Source organism: Zootoca vivipara, chromosome 16 (genome assembly GCF_965207765.1).
Source record: "Zootoca vivipara chromosome 16, rZooViv2.hap1.1, whole genome shotgun sequence".
NCBI classification, from domain to species: domain Eukaryota; kingdom Metazoa; phylum Chordata; class Lepidosauria; order Squamata; family Lacertidae; genus Zootoca; species Zootoca vivipara.
In genome coordinates, this window is record NC_142599.1 from 15,040,239 (window position 1) to 15,057,471 (window position 17,233).

Here is a 17,233-nt window from a genome sequence, read left to right on the forward strand (position 1 = left end):
CATCTCTGGGTTATTTGTGGGGCATAGGAATTCATTCTTTTTTCCCCCAAAATATAGTCCAACCCCCCACAAGGTCTGAGGGATAGTGGACTGGCCCCCTGCTGAAAAAGTTTGCTGACCCTTGGTTCAATAGGATGTCCCTGTTTTCACTGGAGAAACATTGGAGGGGAAGCTACTCTTCCAAGCAGGAGGAACAACTGCAGGTGGTGACATCTGCTGCTTGTCCTCTTCTCCCTATTGCAAAATAAGCCCCCGATGTGGCAGATATGGGGCAGCAGAGGCCTGGTCCGTATGTCAGCAAGAAAGGCAAAGGTGAATTCCTCCGTGTCCTGCCCCAGTTATCAGGCCATGGCACTCTGTCAATCCAAGAGAAAGCTGACTTCACGATGACTTAGGGCTGGCTCGGTTCCTTCTTGGAATAGTTAACCAGGGACAACTTGCTGGTGGGTCATAAGTCACTGAAATCCTCGAAATAATACCTTGGGCCGCAGTCCCACTCTTCCTTGCTACCTCGCTGCCCTGCGTTGTGCTGTTGCTCAAGGAAAGCCTAGAGAGCTCCCAGCTCACCTGACAAACGACCGGGGAACAAAGCAACAACTTTTCCTGCATAAAATGGCAGCCCATGTCCTCTCTGACTTTGTGAGTATCAGGCACACCAGCCTGCTGAGGAAAGAGACTCGGCAATCTTTATTTACTCCTAGCTGAGGACCCCACCTCTGGGATGTCTCAGTTTAAATCATGGGTAGGCAAACTCAGGGGCGTAGCAAGGGGGTGCGATGGGGGGCAGGGCGCCCCGGGTGCCACTCTGGGAGGGAGCCACTTGGCGCCTCCCCCCGTGACTCCCAAGCCGAGCCTCCAGGTAAACAGCCTGCCGGGAGGCTGGAGGCTCGGCATTGGAGTCGCAGGGGGAGCACTACGAGCGACGCTCCGCCCCCGGGTGCACAGCAATTTGCCACCCCCGGGTGATGCAGCGGCTTCCTATACCGCTGGGCAAAGTAAGGCCCGGATCTGGCCCAATCACCTTCTAAATCCAGACCACGGACGGTCCAGGAATCAGTGTGTTTTTACATGAGTAGAATGTGTCCTTTTATTTAAAATGCATCTCTGGGTTATTTGGGGGGCCTGCCTGGTGTTTCTACATGAGTAGAATGTGTCCTTTTACTTAAAATGCATCTCTGGGTTATTTTCAGCCCCCTGCTGAAAAGGTTTGCTGACCCCTGGATTTAAATGAATAGCATGGAGGGGAGAACAATTGTTTCCCATCTCAGGCGGTCAGTCACTTCTCAAGTGGGTTCATAAAACCTGGCTGAGGCATCAGGGTCACACCTGGTTCTCCTGTTCTCCTCCTTGCCCTCTCACCTGACTCCTTCCCTGCCTCATGATAGGGCATCAGGTGCTGGACCAGTCCTCACCATTTCTTGGATGGTGGCTGCGGAGGGGAGGCAAGGACATGGCCCAGACGGCAGTGTTTTCTCTTGGCAGATTCGGTACCAGCGAGTGTTCCAAATGATCTTCGTGGTAGGGGTGGGAGGGACCTTACTGATCGGCTTCCAGATCTCCGTGATCACCTATCCCTCTCAGGTAAGCAAAGGGGATCGTAGTTGAGCCTTCTCCCTCTCACATGCAGGTTGACGATAGCCTCGAGGGGTCTCGTCCGACTGTGGCCTCAGCTGATTAAAAAAAAGAGAGAGAGAGAACAGCTTCGTGGTGTTTAGGTAGATTATTTGGCTTCACGGGCTCTCTACACGTACGAAAGATGTCTTTGCAGGTGTGGGGCTATCCCCTGACAAATGGGTGGTGGGGTTGCCCCTGAGGGTGCTAGCCCCCATTTTCAAGGGGTGGGTGAGGGGCAGCTGTGCCTGGGACCTTTTGGTGCCCACAATGTCAGAACGGGCAGCATCATAATCTCTAGCCAGCGGTGGTTCAGGTGGAGATACAGGCATGGCGGAGGGATTGGGTTGCCACCAGGGGGAAGGGCCAAAAGAGCTGGTTGGCTCCTGCTGATTGGCTCCTGCTGATTGGCTCAGGTGTGTTTGGGGGGATTTCCCCAGTTTTGTAGCCGGTAGAAGGTTGTAAACTGAATCCAAACTGGGAACCATACCTGCCAAGTTGCTGTCAGAGAAATAAGGGACCGGGCCGGAAATAGCAGACCGGAAGTAACGCTGCCGCCATTTTGGAACTGGGCGGAGCATGTTCAGAAGTGACTTTTAATGCTGCTGCTTTGCCCAGTTCCAAAATGGCCGCCGCGCCAGAAGTCACACTGCAGCCATTTTGGAACTGGGCAGAGCAGCATCAAAAGTCGCTTCTGAGCATGCTCCGCCCAGTTCTAAAATGGCCGTCGTGCCAGAATAAACCAGGGAAAAACAAAAAAATCCATTTTTTCAGCTAGGAACAGCTGGGAAAACGGGGATTTCCCGGGGAAAGCGGGAGAGTTGGCAGCTATGCTGGGAACACCCAGTCCCAGCATGCAAAAACATGAGGGCTTCTCCCCCACCAACCCCTCTGCTCCTGCCTGGAAGACAAGGGGCCCATGATGTGTGGTGGGCTGGCTCCTGTGGCTGAGGGGCTAAAGAGCTGCTCTGGAGCATTTGCTGTGTGGGTTTGACCCCCACTTAGTCTTCGTGCTCCTAGCGAGGGCCTTGCTCGTTCAACCTCCCAGGAGGATTATGACCTCCGGACCATTGATACTGTCGAGGTGCCCTTGATATGTCCAAAGAAATGGGAGCACGTGGACAGGATAAGGAAACCGAATGTCTTTGACTCTAACAGCACTCCTACTACTAAGCTGCCCTTCTGGATAACAGAATGTTTTATCTCCTTTCATACCAACGGGAGGAAATGAAGGTTTGTAAACAAGGCACGGCAGAGCAGGCGTTGCTCTCCGGAAAATAATGTAGTGTGTTGAAAAAATATGCTATCAGTGTCTGGCTATGATGCTTCTGCTTGCTGAGAGTAGGTGTGTTAAGAGCTCTTTGTGATGTGAGTGGGGAGTATTGTCTTGTAAGATGTTTAGTAGGGCCAGTTCTGGGGTGATTTCTTGTACTTGCTTAGTTATTTACAGTGCTTTTTTTGTATAAAATTGTTTAGGGGTACTCTCATTTTCCTACCTCATGTTGAAATACTGCCCCTCAATGAGACCAAACTTAGATACACAAAATGTTTAGGGGTATGCGTACCCCTGCGTCTCCCCAGAAAAAAAGCACTGGTTATTTTGCGTATTTCTTGTATGATTGATGTCCAGAAGAGTTGGATTTTAGGACATTCCCACCACATATGGAGGTATATGCCTGTGGAGATGCATCCTATCTTGTATACCAAGAAATACATACACACACACACACTACCAAGAGCTTTCAATATAAGAGATACACAGTGGGTGGGTGCTGGAGTTCGTGTCTTTTTTAATTTTTAAATTATTATTATTATAATTATTATTATTATTATTATTATTATTATTATTCCCTTCCCAGTACATCAAGACATTTATCAACCAGACGTGGGTCAAGCGGTACGGCTCTGCCCTTCACCACGAAACGCTCACCTTCCTGTGGTCTGCGGTGGTCTCCATTTTCTGCCTGGGTGGGATCCTGGGCAACCTGTCCAGTGGGCATGTGACCACCCAATATGGAAAGTAAGCCCCTTCCTCACCAGGAGGCCCTGCTGGGGCCCCCCTTCGTGGGCAATAATAAAGTATGTCACTCTTGTCTGCATCATTTTGTGAATCGTGTGCTTTGAATCCCTTATTTGCCGTGTTTCATTTGGCAAGAGGTCAGTCAGGGGTTTGGTTCTTCAGTTGGGGTCAAAGGGGTGGGCGGCAGAAGCCTCTTCTTCACTCTGGGACGTTGTCCGTTCCAGAAAGAAAACGCTGCTGTGCACCGACATTGTCACCATCGCCGCCGCCCTACTGGTCGGCTTCAGTAGGACGGCTGGCTCTTTCGAAATGATCCTGATAAGTCGCTTCCTCTATGGCTTCACTGCAGGTAGGAGACCCCTGGGCCCTGACATTTTGAGTGTGGGGTGGGGCCAAATGCATGAGTGCAACGGGGGCAATGGTGGCTAGTTTAAGCGCGGAGGGAAACTCTGGTCAAACGCAACCGAGAGCAGGCCAGAACACCAGTTTGGGCCTCTGCCAGGGCCGGCCCTAGCATGAGGTAGCTGCCTCAGGCAGCAGGTGCCAAGGTGCAGGGAGTGGCCAGAACTGCAAGTGTCCTCAAGTGCGGTGGAAGACACAGTTCTTTCACCCATGTCGGAGTAAAATTCAAATACCAGTCCAATTGGCTTCTGTGTGTGCTTTATACCTACCAAGTTCCAGTGGGAGAAATAAGGGACCGGACCGGAAGTAGCAGACCGGAAGTAGCTCTGCCGCCATTTTGGAACTAGGTGGAGCATGCTCAGAAGCGACTTTTGATGCTGCTTTGCCCAGTTCCAAAATGGCCGTCGCGCTAGAAGTCGCACTGCAGCCATTTTGGAACTGGGCAGAGCTGCATAAAAAGTCACTTCTGAGCATGCTCCGCCCAGTTCCAAAATGGCCGCCGCGCCAGAATAAACCAGGAAAAAACAAAAAAAAATCCATTTTTTCAGCTGAGAACAGCTAGAAAAACGGGGGTTTCCCAGAGAATACGGGAGACTTGGCAGCTATGGTGTGCTTTCGGGAAAGGCGCCATCTTGTCCTTTGCCTCGGGCAGCAAAATGTCTTGAGCTGGCCTCCACTGTGGCAGTGAGGGAGGCAAAGGCATTTCACTGGCCCACCATCATTGCATTGGCACAGAGCCCTGCAGTGTAGTATCTGTTCAGACATCGCATCAAGGACCCTCTGCGGCTAAGGATGAATTACCATGGGTCAGTTTAGCTTCACACTTTGCAGATAAGGCAGCTCAGATTCGGATGCAAGAGTGAGAGCAGAGTCCAACCATGGGCCCTTAGTGGCAGCAGCAGGAAGAGAAGGAGGTCCTTCTCATGTGGTCCTGGATCCATCTCAGTTTGTGGGCCAGATCTTGGGATGTGTGAGCTCACTCACACATAAAGGCATCCATCCAAGAGGGTCGTGAAAGGGGTGGAGGCCTTGTGAGAGGAATATGTCATTCTTCTAGACCCATTTCAGCCTGGTTCCAGTTTTCAGACAGAGATGGATTTGGCCACTGGGTAGATGATGTATACTGGGAACTGGGAACACAGGGTGGGGGGTTGTCTCCCTGTTGGTTCTGCTGGAGCTCTCAGCAAATTCTGACATGCTCAGCTATGGTGTCCCTCTGGGCTGCCTGAGAAAGATGGTCCCTGGCTTGGGTCCAGCTGGAGGATGTCTGCCGGACACTCTAGCCTGTCTTGCCTGCCAAGGTCCTATCATCAGTGCCGGATTAAACCCTTTGGAGGTCCCTAGGCAGTTGAAATCTCGCAAACCATCTCCAAATATGTTTTGCTGTAATTTCCTTTCAAGATAAAATCAATATTTGTTGTCACCGGGCCCCTAAAAGGCCTGGGGGCCCATAGGCTGCTTCCTACTCTGTCTATTTGGTAATCCGGCACTGCCCATCATGATCCTTAATACAAAGCCAGTGTGGGAGGTCATCTGGAGATCTGGGGGTATCTTGTTAGCAGCTTGCAGGTGGCTCATCTCAGCGGGGGCTTCCCTCCCAACTTGCTCCCCCTCCAAGTCATTTGGCCCAGCCTGACACGGGCAGCTCCCAAGTGGTGGGTTTTGTGGGTGGTGGAACATTGTGGTACGATCTCAGAGACATCACTAAATCTTTCTGGAATGTACCTTTTCCTTCTCACTTGAAGGTATATCCCTGAACACCAATGGACCGTACCTTGGAGAAATTGCACCCAAGAAATTCAGAGGTTTTGCTACTGCCACCTGCTCTGTGTTTTTTTCGCTAGGAAAAGCTTTGGGACAAATTATGGGCTTAAGGTAAGGCGAACTGATGGCATGGCAGACAACCGTGCTTGTTTATCCTTCCCTCCTTTTCTTCCCACTTGGATCCGTTTCGTGGTTGAGAAACAACAGATGAAATGTTGTTCTTCATCTGTCAAGACGTTTTCCTCAATTTGCTGACCAGTTATATTCTCTTCTTGTTTCCACTTGGACTGATCTTGTCATTTTTAATGGTTTATGTGTCTATTTCGTGCTGAAACTCGGAAAATTAGAATACCGTCAAAAAGTGCATTCATTTCAGTAATTCAATTTAAAAGGTGAAACCAATATATGAGATAGATGCATGACATGCAAAACAAGATATGTCAAGCCTTTATTTGTTGTAATTGTAATTATTTGTCTTTAGGCAGATCAATTATAAATGGAATGTAATTAATGAAATGTAATAGTGATGTTTATTTTTGTAATATTTTAACTATTTGTTTTATTACTGTGGAATTTCCAAAAGAAAGCATTTGTAAAAATTAAAAGAAACATAAAAAATAATATAAAAAAATTCCTTCAGTAGCACCTTAAAGACCAACTAAGTTTTTATTTTGGTATGAGCTTTCGTGTGCATGCACACTTCTTCAGATACAGTGAAATGGAAGTTCCCTGGAAACTTCCATTTCACTGTATCTGAAGAAGTGTGCATGCACACGAAAGCTCATACCAAAATAAAAACTTAGTTGGTCTTTAAGGTGCTACTGAAGGAATTTTTTTATTTTACTTCGATCCAGACCAACACGGCTACCTACCTGTAATAAAAAATAATAAGTTGCATTACTGAAATAAATGCAGTTTTCGGCAATATTCTAATTTTCCGAGTTTCACCTGTAATGATTGCGTCATCCCCAACAGCCTTGCGAGGTAGGCCAGCTACACACCTTTCATACTTGTTTGTGCCACGCCCTCCTTCCCTCTCTAACTCTGAACCAGGGGGAGGAGAGATTTGCCAGCTGGCCCCCTTCTGTCTGCAGGGCCAAAGACACTTTGGGGTTTCTCCTGATGCTTCTCCTTGGGAGCAAGGTTGTGGCGTAATGCCAGGAAAGCTTAAGGGGGGCAAGGGACAACCACATACAATTCCTTAGGCTTGCCAGAAACTCACTCCATACCCTGTAGGGAATGTGCTGGCAAAGCAGCACCCAGCAGCGTTCAACTCTCCGCTGCAGCTGACATCACTCAGTAATGTCAACTGGTGGGTGTGGTTTGGGGGATAATGACCTCATGGGCCAAATTAGACCCCACGCCCAGTGGGCCAAGATTGGCTCATGGGCTGGAGGTTCCCTACCCCTCTTTTAAAGAGAGACACGTTGGAAAGACTGGTTTCTGTGACAAGCACAGCTGTGCAATGTGCTGGGGGTTGGTCGGGCAGGGGCAACGCCTCTGATTTTTCTAACTGGTAATTTCTTAATTGTTCTACAGGATTTGTGCTGCATTTGTGGTGTCCTATTATGCCGTTATTATTTATTGTTTGTAAGCCGCTTAGCGATTCATTTGAATGAAAAGCAGCACAGAAATATAACAAATCAAACTGGTCTCTGCAGTTGTGAGGTCTAGACATGTGCTTTTAAAATATGCCAGGTTTATTGGTTTGTTTTTGTTTTAATTACGTATTTTATGTTGTAACCGCTCTGAGACCTGCGAGTATAGGCTGGTATACAAATTTAATTAACAACAACAACAACTAGATGTGTTGTTGTTGTTGTTGTTGTTTTAAAAAAGAAGGAAATCAGGGGTTCCCAGGTCCTCTAAACACCTGCCCTCCTCCCTTGGACTGCTTTCTCTATGCCTAAATGGCTGCTTTCTCTATGCCTGTTGCCCCCAGAGATCTCTTTGGCACAGAATCGCTGTGGCCTCTGCTCCTGGCTTTGTGTGGAATCCCAGCCCTGTTGCAGCTGCTTCTCCTGCCCTTCTTCCCCGAGTCCCCTCCATACCTGTTGGTCCAGAAGGGAGACAAAGATGGTTGCTTGAAAGGTAATGAGCAAGTTGGGTGGAGTGGAAGTGGCCCTCTAGCCTGCATTGCCTGAGCACAAGAGATGTGCCCAAATAAAAAGTCAGCGAGGAAAACAGAAGCCCCTGCTGTAACTTGCACAAAATTTCTAGCTGTTTGTCTATTTTTCATCCAAAAGTTCCGTCCACACACAGCTCAGTGGCACCCGAGGCTTCTGCATGCAAAAGATGGCTAAAAAGCTTTATCATGTATAATAAGATAAGAACCCAATGTCTCTGCTCAGACCAGGCCTCCCCGTGGTTTTAAGTTTGGTAATAAGTTGCAATTCAGCAACTTCTCTTTCCAGTCTATTTCTGAAATTCTTTTGTAATAAGACAGCTACTTTGATATCTGATATAGAATGTGCTGGGAGATTTTATGTGTTCTCCTACTGGTTTCTCTGTCTTGTGATAAAGCTTTTTTAGCCACCTCACCCCTTGCTTTTTCCTGTAAGACCAATTGCAGTCCTTAACAGTTGTAAACAGGTTTACCACACCTCTCAGCCAATCACCCATTCCCACCACCCTTCTGAGTAACACCCCTCCCCACCCTCCCACTATATATAAGGGTCTGGTGACTTCTGTTTCAGTGTATCTGAAGAAGTGTGCATGCACACGAAAGCTCATACCAATGACAAACTTAGCTGATCTCTAAGGTGCTACTGGAAGGAATTTTTTTATTTTGTTTCGACTACGGAAGACTAACACAGCTACCTACCTGTAACCCCAACAGGAAGGACTCTGGGTTATTTGGGGAAAGTACGTTTGTAGCCTTTTCCGCTTTTTAGCTGGGGATCATCTGCGTTGCTTCCGTGAGAGGGAGAAAGGAGTCAAACGTGAGAGGGAGAAAGGAGTCTGAGGTTTGCTCTCAGAGAAAGAAATTTATTTTCTGCTAGCAGAAGGCACTGCGTGAATCGAGTCACAAGCAAGTACTTTGAATGAGGGCTTTATACACTTTTTGGGGTGCTCTCCCCCCTCCCTAGGAATCTACCTCTCTAAGTGGGTGCACGTAAAAGGGTCAAGGGTTACATATACAGGCAAGTTACAGGTAGGTAGCCGTGTTGGTCTGAGTCGAAGCAAAATAAAAAAATTCCTTCAGTAGCACCTTAAAGACCAACTTGGTTTTTATTTTGGTATGAGCTTTCGTGTGCATGCACACTTCTTCAGATACAGTTGAAACAGAAGTCAGTCCCTTATATATATACAGAGGGTGGTGGGGGTGGGTGGGAATGGGTGATGGGCTGATGGGAGTGGTAAACCTGTAGATGGCTGTTAACGACTGCTGATGACTGCAATTGGTCCTGCGGGGGGAAAGCAAGGGCTGAGGCGCTAAAGAAAGCTTGATCATGCATAATGAGATAAGAATCCAATGTCTTTATTCATCCCAGGGGGCTCCATGGTTTTAAGCTTGGTAATGAGTTCCAATTCAGCAACTTCTATTTCCAGTCTGTTCCTGAAATTTTTCTGTTCTGCTCAGCATCTTTATCATACATGTTGACAATGTAAAGCTCCATAGAAGGGTCTGGCTGACCCGGTACCAAGTTCCTATGGCCTTGGGAGCGGAGTCTTAATTCCTGCCGGGCATAATTGTGTGCGTCAGAGTGGTACTGTAGCATCCCCTGATGAGACGTTCCGTCTTTCTCTCTTGACGAGGCCATTAGTCTAGCTTCGATTCCTTCTGATAAAACCAGCCTTGCCTGGTTCTTCTCTGCTGCTGATAACCTGCAGAGCATACTTTGGGGGAGAGGGCACTAAGAAGCACTTAAGGGAGAAAGTGGAAAGGTATTTAGGGAATTCAAGGGGCCCAGCTATGGGCCAGCTACACAGAGCTGCACAAGCAGAATTGCCTGATCAGAAGTGATCAGAAATATACAAACTATATATTGGGTTACTTCTATATGAACCCTCCTTTATGAACCCTTATAATCAGAATTGGGTTACATCTCCCTTCACTTTAAAACAATTTTTTCAATTCATTATGAATCATTTCCCAATACTCCTTTACCCTTTTACAAGTCCACCACAGCTCCTTCGAGCTTCTGAATGGGCGATAGTAATTTGGATGCACCTGGGTGCCTTCTCTGGTGATGACTGAAACTTTGATCTTTTGGTTCAGCCAATGTTCAGAGAAGCTCAGTTTTTGAAGGCCTGTTCCCCCCCCTCTCTTTCTCCCCCTCTCTCTCTCCCACAAAGCCATGAAGTTCCTCTGGGGCGAAGGGCATCACCAAGCTGAGCTGGAGGACATGGTGAAGCAGAAGGAGGATGCGAGAAGCTCCAAGAACCTGAGTGTCTTGGAAGTGATGAGCGAGAAGTCCTTGCGGTGGCCGTTGGGCCTCAGTGTCCTGCTGATCTTCACCCTGAACCTCTCTGGCTTGAGTGCCGTTGAGTAGAATCATTTCAATAGCATGAGAAACTCTAAGCAATGGAAACTGTTCCTGGGGGGGGGTGTCCCACCTTCTCCCCCTTTTCTTCTCCCCTTTTTCTTCTCCCCTTTTTCTTCTTCTCCTCCTCCTCCTCCTCCTCCCCCCTCAGGGGCTTTCCATACATTGATTGTGAGACTTACGCACATTCTCCACCCATTTCCTAAAGGGCACCTGCAAGGTGCTGTTTAAAGGGAACATTTAAATCATCATAAATCAGCCATCGATCTGCCCGTCTTTCAGTGGTATTTATATGCACAGAAGTTGCCCCCAGGTCATTTGAGCCCCTTTTAAAAAAATAGTTCTCTTTTTCTCTCCTAGAAAAGACTGCGCAAGATTCTCTGCTTAGAGTTTAAACATAACACATCACTTTACTTGGCATATTAAAACATATTTGTGTGTGTGTGTGTGTGTGTAGTGTGCGTATACATATATATGAGACGGGTGGAATCTACACACATATAAAAAAACACTGTGAAAATGCAGATTTTAAAAAACATTTTGAAAAAGACATTGAATTTGGCATAGGTGACTGTCGCCATCTTGTGTCACATTTGTACATTGCACTTTAAAACACCTTTGAAACGTTTTATCTGCAGCGTGTAGCTGAGTCCAGACAGACTTACGACACTTTATAGAATTATTCTGAGGCACATGGCAGCGTAAAACAACTCCTGCCTGTTCTATCAGTAAAAGAGAAGGGAGGACGAAAGAGAGCCACAGTGGAGCTCCCCGCCCCAACCCCCTGGTGCCACTGCCCTCACGCTTCTGTCTATTCCCAAGAGGTTTTGATGGGCGCCATGGTTTCTTCTCGCTTCCACTGCCCTTTTGAAAGACAAAATGGCATAAAGCAGCTTGTAAAAGCAGCACTGCAACAAAAACAACAACACAGAAGCGGCTTGCAGCAATTCAGCTCGCCTGAGGTTGGGAGACCTTAAAATGCCTGCTTGTGCTGGGGCCCTTTCGTCTAAGAGGTTTTAACCTTCAACTCTTTCCCTCACCCTGAAAACTTTTTGCACCAGTCCCTTGGGCATACCTTGTTTTGTTTTTATTTTCCAGATCTACTTCTACGCCTTCGAAGTTTTCCGCACAGCCAAAATTGAGGAAAGCCTCATCCCTTACGTAGCAGTCGGTGTCGGCAGTTGCGAGTTTGTTGGTACGATCCTATGCGTAAGTCCAGCCTGGATTGCAAGTGGGAACGGAAGAGCCAGCTCCTTTGTAATGGGAAGGAGCTGGAGAGAGCAAGAAGGGCGGATTCAGTAGCTGGTGCTTGTGTGTGGTCAGCTGGTCGTGGGCTGGATGCAGGTGGCGCTGTGGTCTAAACCACTGAGCCTCTTGGCTTGCTGATAGGAAGGTTGGTGGTTCGAATCCCTGAGACAGGGTGAGCGCCCATTGCTCTGTCTCAGCTCCTGCCAACCTAGCAGTTTGAAAGCACACCAGTGCAAGTAGATAAATAGGTATCGCTGCAGCAGGAAGGTAAATGGCATTTCCGTGTGCTCTGGTTTCCATCAAGGTGTCCCGTTGCACCAGAAGCGGTTTTGTCATGCTGTCTGTGGACAAACGGCGGCTCCCTCGGCCTGAAAGCGAGAAGAGCACCGGAACCCCATAGTCACCTTTGACTAGACTTAACTATTCAGGGGTCCTTTACCTTTACCTTTTTACCTGGGCTGGCCTGGGAGCAGTGGGCAAAGACTTTCCCCAAACACCTTTCTCTCCATAGCCCTAGGTGAATTTTGCCTCATGTCCTTTCTTTGTTTTCCAAATCCATTTTATCAAAATTTAGAAAACAGAAATACAAAAATTAGTATCAGATGTCTTTAAAAAAATCAAAGCTAAAAAGCTAATCTAAATAAAAATGCAGACCAGAAAAGGAGAGAAAGAGAGAAAGGAAAAGGGGGAAAAGAAAAGAAAGAAGGGGGGGAATAGAAAAGAAAGAACTTCCGATTCTTCGTCTGTCAGCCATATGAAGAAAATATTCAGCACATCCACTCCAAGATAACACCCAACAAATCCACTTTCTATAAACTACAGTCGTACCTTGGATCTCAAATGCTTTGGCTCCCAAACAAATCGAAAGCCGGAAGTGAGTGTTCCACTATTTGAACGATTTTCGGAGGCCAAACATCTGGTGCGGCTTCTGCAGCTTCTGATTGGCTGCAGGAGCTTCCTGCAATCCATCAGAAGCCGTGCTTTGGTTTCCAAGCATTTTGGAAGTTGAAGGGACTTCCAGAACATATTCCCTTCAACTTCCAAGGTATGACTGTAGTCTCGGGTCCTTTCAAAATAGGGTTCTGATTGCCCTTTTTTTTTTTTGACCATACAGAGCTGCCTCATTGACCGCTTTGGCCGGAGGGTTCTCCTGTGGGGCGGCTTTGCAATGATGGGGCTGGTGATGGTGCTCCTCGTCCTGGCCCTCTCTTTCCAGGTGAGCAGAGTCCAGCCTCGGTTCCCAGCTCTCTTCCTGATCCTCTGGGGGTGGCCATTTGTCAGGGATTCGCTAGCTGAGATCCCTGCATTGCAGGGGGTTAGACTAGATGAGCCTTGGTGTCCCTTCCGACTCTCTGATTTTCTATTGTGATGGCTACTGAATCTCTTGTGCCCATGGACCATTTGGATTGCAGTAGAAATTGGAGTTCTTGGGTAAGTCCAGAAATGAACGATAAATTGCAAGAACTCAGGCCAAAAGAGGATGGATTTCAAATAAATCTTCACAAGGTTTTATTGATGTGATGCGGAGTTTAAATGGGAATCAATCCCAATGTTGAAGGCAATTAAAGGTAAATTCCAGTAAAAATCAGGACAAGGCCCTCTTTCGACTATTCTTCATCAGCAAAAATTCACAGGTCAAAGTGTACCACTGTGAATCTTTGCTGATGAAGAATAGTCGAAACAGGGCCTTGTCCTGATTTTTACTGGAATTTACCTTTAATTGCCTTCAACATTGGGATTGATTCCCATTTAAACTCCGCATCACATCAATAAAACCTTGTGAAGATTTATTTGAAATCCATCCTCTTTTGGCCTGAGTTCTTGCAATTTATCGTTTATTCATGGGCCATTTGGATAGCAAAAGACATCGCAGCATAGTGGGCGAGAGAGAGAGAGAGAGAAAACACATTCTTTGGAAGAATCCCATGCGCTCGCAATTGTTTTAACAAGGCTTCCCTTCCTTCCTTCTTGCCTCCCAGAGCCAGTTCCCCTGGATTTCCATTGGCAGCATCGCCCTCATATTCTTGTTCACCCTTTCCTATGGTCTTGGCCCATGTGAGTAAACCTGGAACAGGGCTCGCAGAGGGTGGGGTGGAGCTGGAATAATAATTATAATAATTTATTCTTTATACCCCGCCCACCTGGCTGGGTTTCCCCAGCCACTCTTGGTGGCTCCCAACAGAATAATAATAATATAAATAAATAAATAGTGATAAAAGATCAAACATTAAAAACTTCCCTAAACAGGACTGCTTTCAGATGTCTTCTGAAAGTCAGATACAGTAGTTGTTTATTTCCTTGACATCTGATGGGAGGGCGTTCCACAGGGCGGGCGCCACCACCAAGAAGGCCCTCTGCCTGGTTCCCTGTACCTTGGCTTCTCGCAGTGAGGGAACTGCCAGAAGGCCCTCAGAGCTGGACCTCAGTGTCTGGGCTGAACGATGGGGGTGGAGACGCTCCTTCAGGTATACTGGGCCGAGGCCGTTTGGGGCTTTAAAGGTCAGCACCAACACTTTGAATTGTGCTCGGAAACATACTGGGAGCCAATGTAGGTCTTTGGGGGCCAGTGTTATATGGTCTCGGAACAGTTTCTGCCAGTGGCATCTAGTCTGAGTTTTGTGACAGCAAACTCCACAGAGAAATCAGAATTGCAAAAGACCCTCCATATTTCCTCTTTCAGCTGGTGCCCTCTTTGCGGTTATAATGGAGATTTTTGGCCAGTCAGTAAGGCCATCGGCATTGACCGTCGTGGGAATGGTCAGCTGGGTGGGCCTCTTCGTGGTCGGGATGACATTTCCATTTCTTGTGGTGAGTGGATCCCTTTGCCCGACGTCTGCCCAAGGCATTTGGCTGCCTGAAGCAGCACACAAAATAGCCAATCCCCCTTGCTTATTTTCCCAGTGCACCCAGCCAGTGTGTGTGTGTGTGTGTGTGTGTGTGTGACCGACCTGCCTTGGGTCTCCCTTGCTTTTCATGCAAATCCCCATGCCCTGAGCCAAATTAAACCCTGACAGGCTCAGTCAGCCGCAAAGCTTCTCCTTGTTCCACTTCAGGAGCTGTTCTTGTTCAGGGTTCTCCTCCTTCCTGTGTGTGGTGAGTGGGGACCCTGTCGCAACAGTTCCTTGAATAAAGATCAGGCTTACTAGCCGCTTTACTTCTCTCTCTCTCTTGTTTAATAATTAAATTTTATTAGAAAATTGGACAATATTACATACACTCAATCATACACACATATTCACAATAAAAGACAGACACCTAACTACATTATAGACACCCAGTACAAATTATACAGACCTACACATTATCTTATCCCCCCACCACTCTACCCCCACCTAATGTGAGAGACTTCCAATCACATAAACCGTAATATCTTTTAATCTCCATTAATTTACCTTGCATATTGTTAACTTCATATATTTCTTATCATTCTTATCATTCTATCCTTCATTACTATATATAATAAATGGTATTGCATAATTCATCTTCTATATTCTCCTTATACTAGTTACAGAGCTTTCCTTTATCTGATCAAAGTTCTGGCTTTTCAATAAAATTTTTTCAAATATTCTTTAAAGCCACTTTGCTTCTCAATATACTCTGGCTGGCCTCTGTTGTTTTCTCCTACTGATAGGGAACCCACTTAAGGACTCTATACGCGCTCCGGAACACCCCATAAGCATACCTGCCAAGTTCCGGCCTGAGAAATAAGGGACTGGACCGGAAGTAGCAGACCGGAAGTAGCGCTGTCGCCATTTTGGAACTGGGCGGAGCATGCTCAGAAGCGACTTTTGATGCTGCTCTGCCCTGTTCCAAAATGGCCGTCGCACCAGAAGTCGCGCTGCAGCCATTTTGGAACTGGGCAAAGCAGCATCAAAAGTCGCTTCTGAGCATGCTCCGCCCAGTTCCAAAAAGGCCGCCGCACCAGAATAAACCGGGGGAAAACAAAAAAATCCGTTTTTTCGGCCTGGGGACAGCTGGGAAAACGGGGGTTTCCGGGGAATACGGGAGACTTGGCAGCTATGCAAAAGGGAAAAGGAGCTGTTTTTCTCATAACACCTTTCTAGGAGGTCTCTATTGAGTTTACTCTGAAATGCCCGTGGGAGCACCTCCCATATGACTGGTTTTCCTTTCTCCAGGAGGTCCTCGGCCACTTCTGCTTCCTCCTCTTCTTCGTTGTGCTCCTCGTGGTGGGGAGCTTCATCTACAGGTACCTGCCAGAGACAAAGGGAAGGTCCATCAGCGAGATCACCGAAGAATTCAAAAGGATGCGTCTGGGGAAGAGAATGGCTTTCACCGCTCAGCGAAAGATTGCCTCCACCGACCACAGTTTCTGTACCAAGTTGTGATTGATCAGGGAGGGCAAAGGGAAGATGGCAGCTGATGTTTGGATGAAGTGGGTGGGCCATCGGACCCAACAGGAGGGGGAGAGTAAACTCTTAGCAGGCTGGTGTTTCCGAATACCACTTGAATCAGCTGCTGGGCGGAAGGTGAACCAGGCCTTGAGAGGGAACAGAAGGCTTCCTTCTCCAGCTGTGCTTCTGAATACTCTTCCGTAGCATTTGCATTGAGCATAGCTGTCAAGTTTTCCCTTTTCTCACGAGGAAGCCTATTCAGCATAAGGGAATTCCCCTTAAAAAAAAGGGGGGAGAACTTGACAGCTATGGCATTGGGAAAGGGGGATTCTCCCATTGGTGCCAGTGAGAGTCCCCCTCTTGAAAAGAAAAGAAAAGAAAGCAAATTCCAGCTTCGGAAAATGAATTCTTCTCAAAACTAAGCCTATCCTTTTGTTTAGGCAAGGCTATTCCGACACATTGATGTTGACATGTTTTGATCTCTATATTTCTGTTATTTTTAATTATCTTCCAATGTTTTCCAGTGTTTCTAATGCTAGCTTTGATATTTATTGTAAATGGGTTTTTTGCCAGAATCATGTGGTCTATAAATTTTGTTGAAATGAATAAGTAAAGAAATCAAAACAGAGGGGGGAAAGGGTTAAATTCCTCCCTGCCTGCCTGCTCTGATCCCAGCCCCAGCCCTAGCACAATTTGCATTCTTTAAAAATCCATGCATTGCTGCAAAGAGGCTTTTAAGGCATGCCTGGAGTCCAGGGTTAGCCCTTATTTGACGAAACCTCTGCAGGCAGATTCTATCTGGAGTTGTTAATTCTGTTCTTGCTTTACCATGAGGGGGGGGGGGCATTTTGTTTGCTGCAAGCAACATTGCTGAGTTTTCCATGAGCAGAGTCAACTGCATGAATTAAGGAACTGTTACCTGGCGATTTTTAGCAATGCAGGTGGAACAAAGGCATCGTTTTCATACTTGGGGTAGTTTTTCCAGTTCGAAACACATCAAAATACTGTAAAGGCTGAATTCTTGGGATTGATGGGGAGGGAAACCCATGGCTAGGTGTGGGTACATGGGCGTAGCCAGGATTTTTTTGGGGGGCAGTACTTTGTTAGGAGGGGGGAGGACTTTTTTAGGGGGGAGCAGAACCGACATGATTGGTCAGTTCAGGGGTCAGCAAACTTTTTCAACAGATCCACTGTCCCTCAGACCTTGTGGGGGGCCGGACTATATATTTTTTTAAAAAAATGAATGAATTCCTATGCCCCACAAATAACCCAGAGATGCATTTTAAATAAAAGGACACATTTTACTCATGTAAAAACATGCTGATTCCTGGACCGTCTGCGGGCCGGAT

General features: G+C 47.1%; 1 protein-coding gene across 1 annotated transcript; it reads left to right on the top strand.

Moving 5' to 3' along the window:
- The first annotated feature begins 612 nt into the window (after positions 1 to 612).
- LOC118076039 (solute carrier family 2, facilitated glucose transporter member 11-like) lies at positions 613 to 16,141 on the top strand. Its single transcript, XM_088659910.1, has 12 exons — positions 613 to 639; positions 1,483 to 1,581; positions 3,471 to 3,631; positions 3,856 to 3,980; positions 5,779 to 5,908; positions 7,740 to 7,888; positions 10,097 to 10,284; positions 11,383 to 11,493; positions 12,647 to 12,748; positions 13,512 to 13,587; positions 14,213 to 14,340; positions 15,669 to 16,141. Exons 1-12 carry the CDS (start codon positions 613 to 615, stop codon positions 15,876 to 15,878), a joined length of 1,506 nt encoding a protein of 501 aa, XP_088516036.1. The 3' UTR covers positions 15,879 to 16,141.
- Positions 16,142 to 17,233: the final 1,092 nt, after the last annotated feature.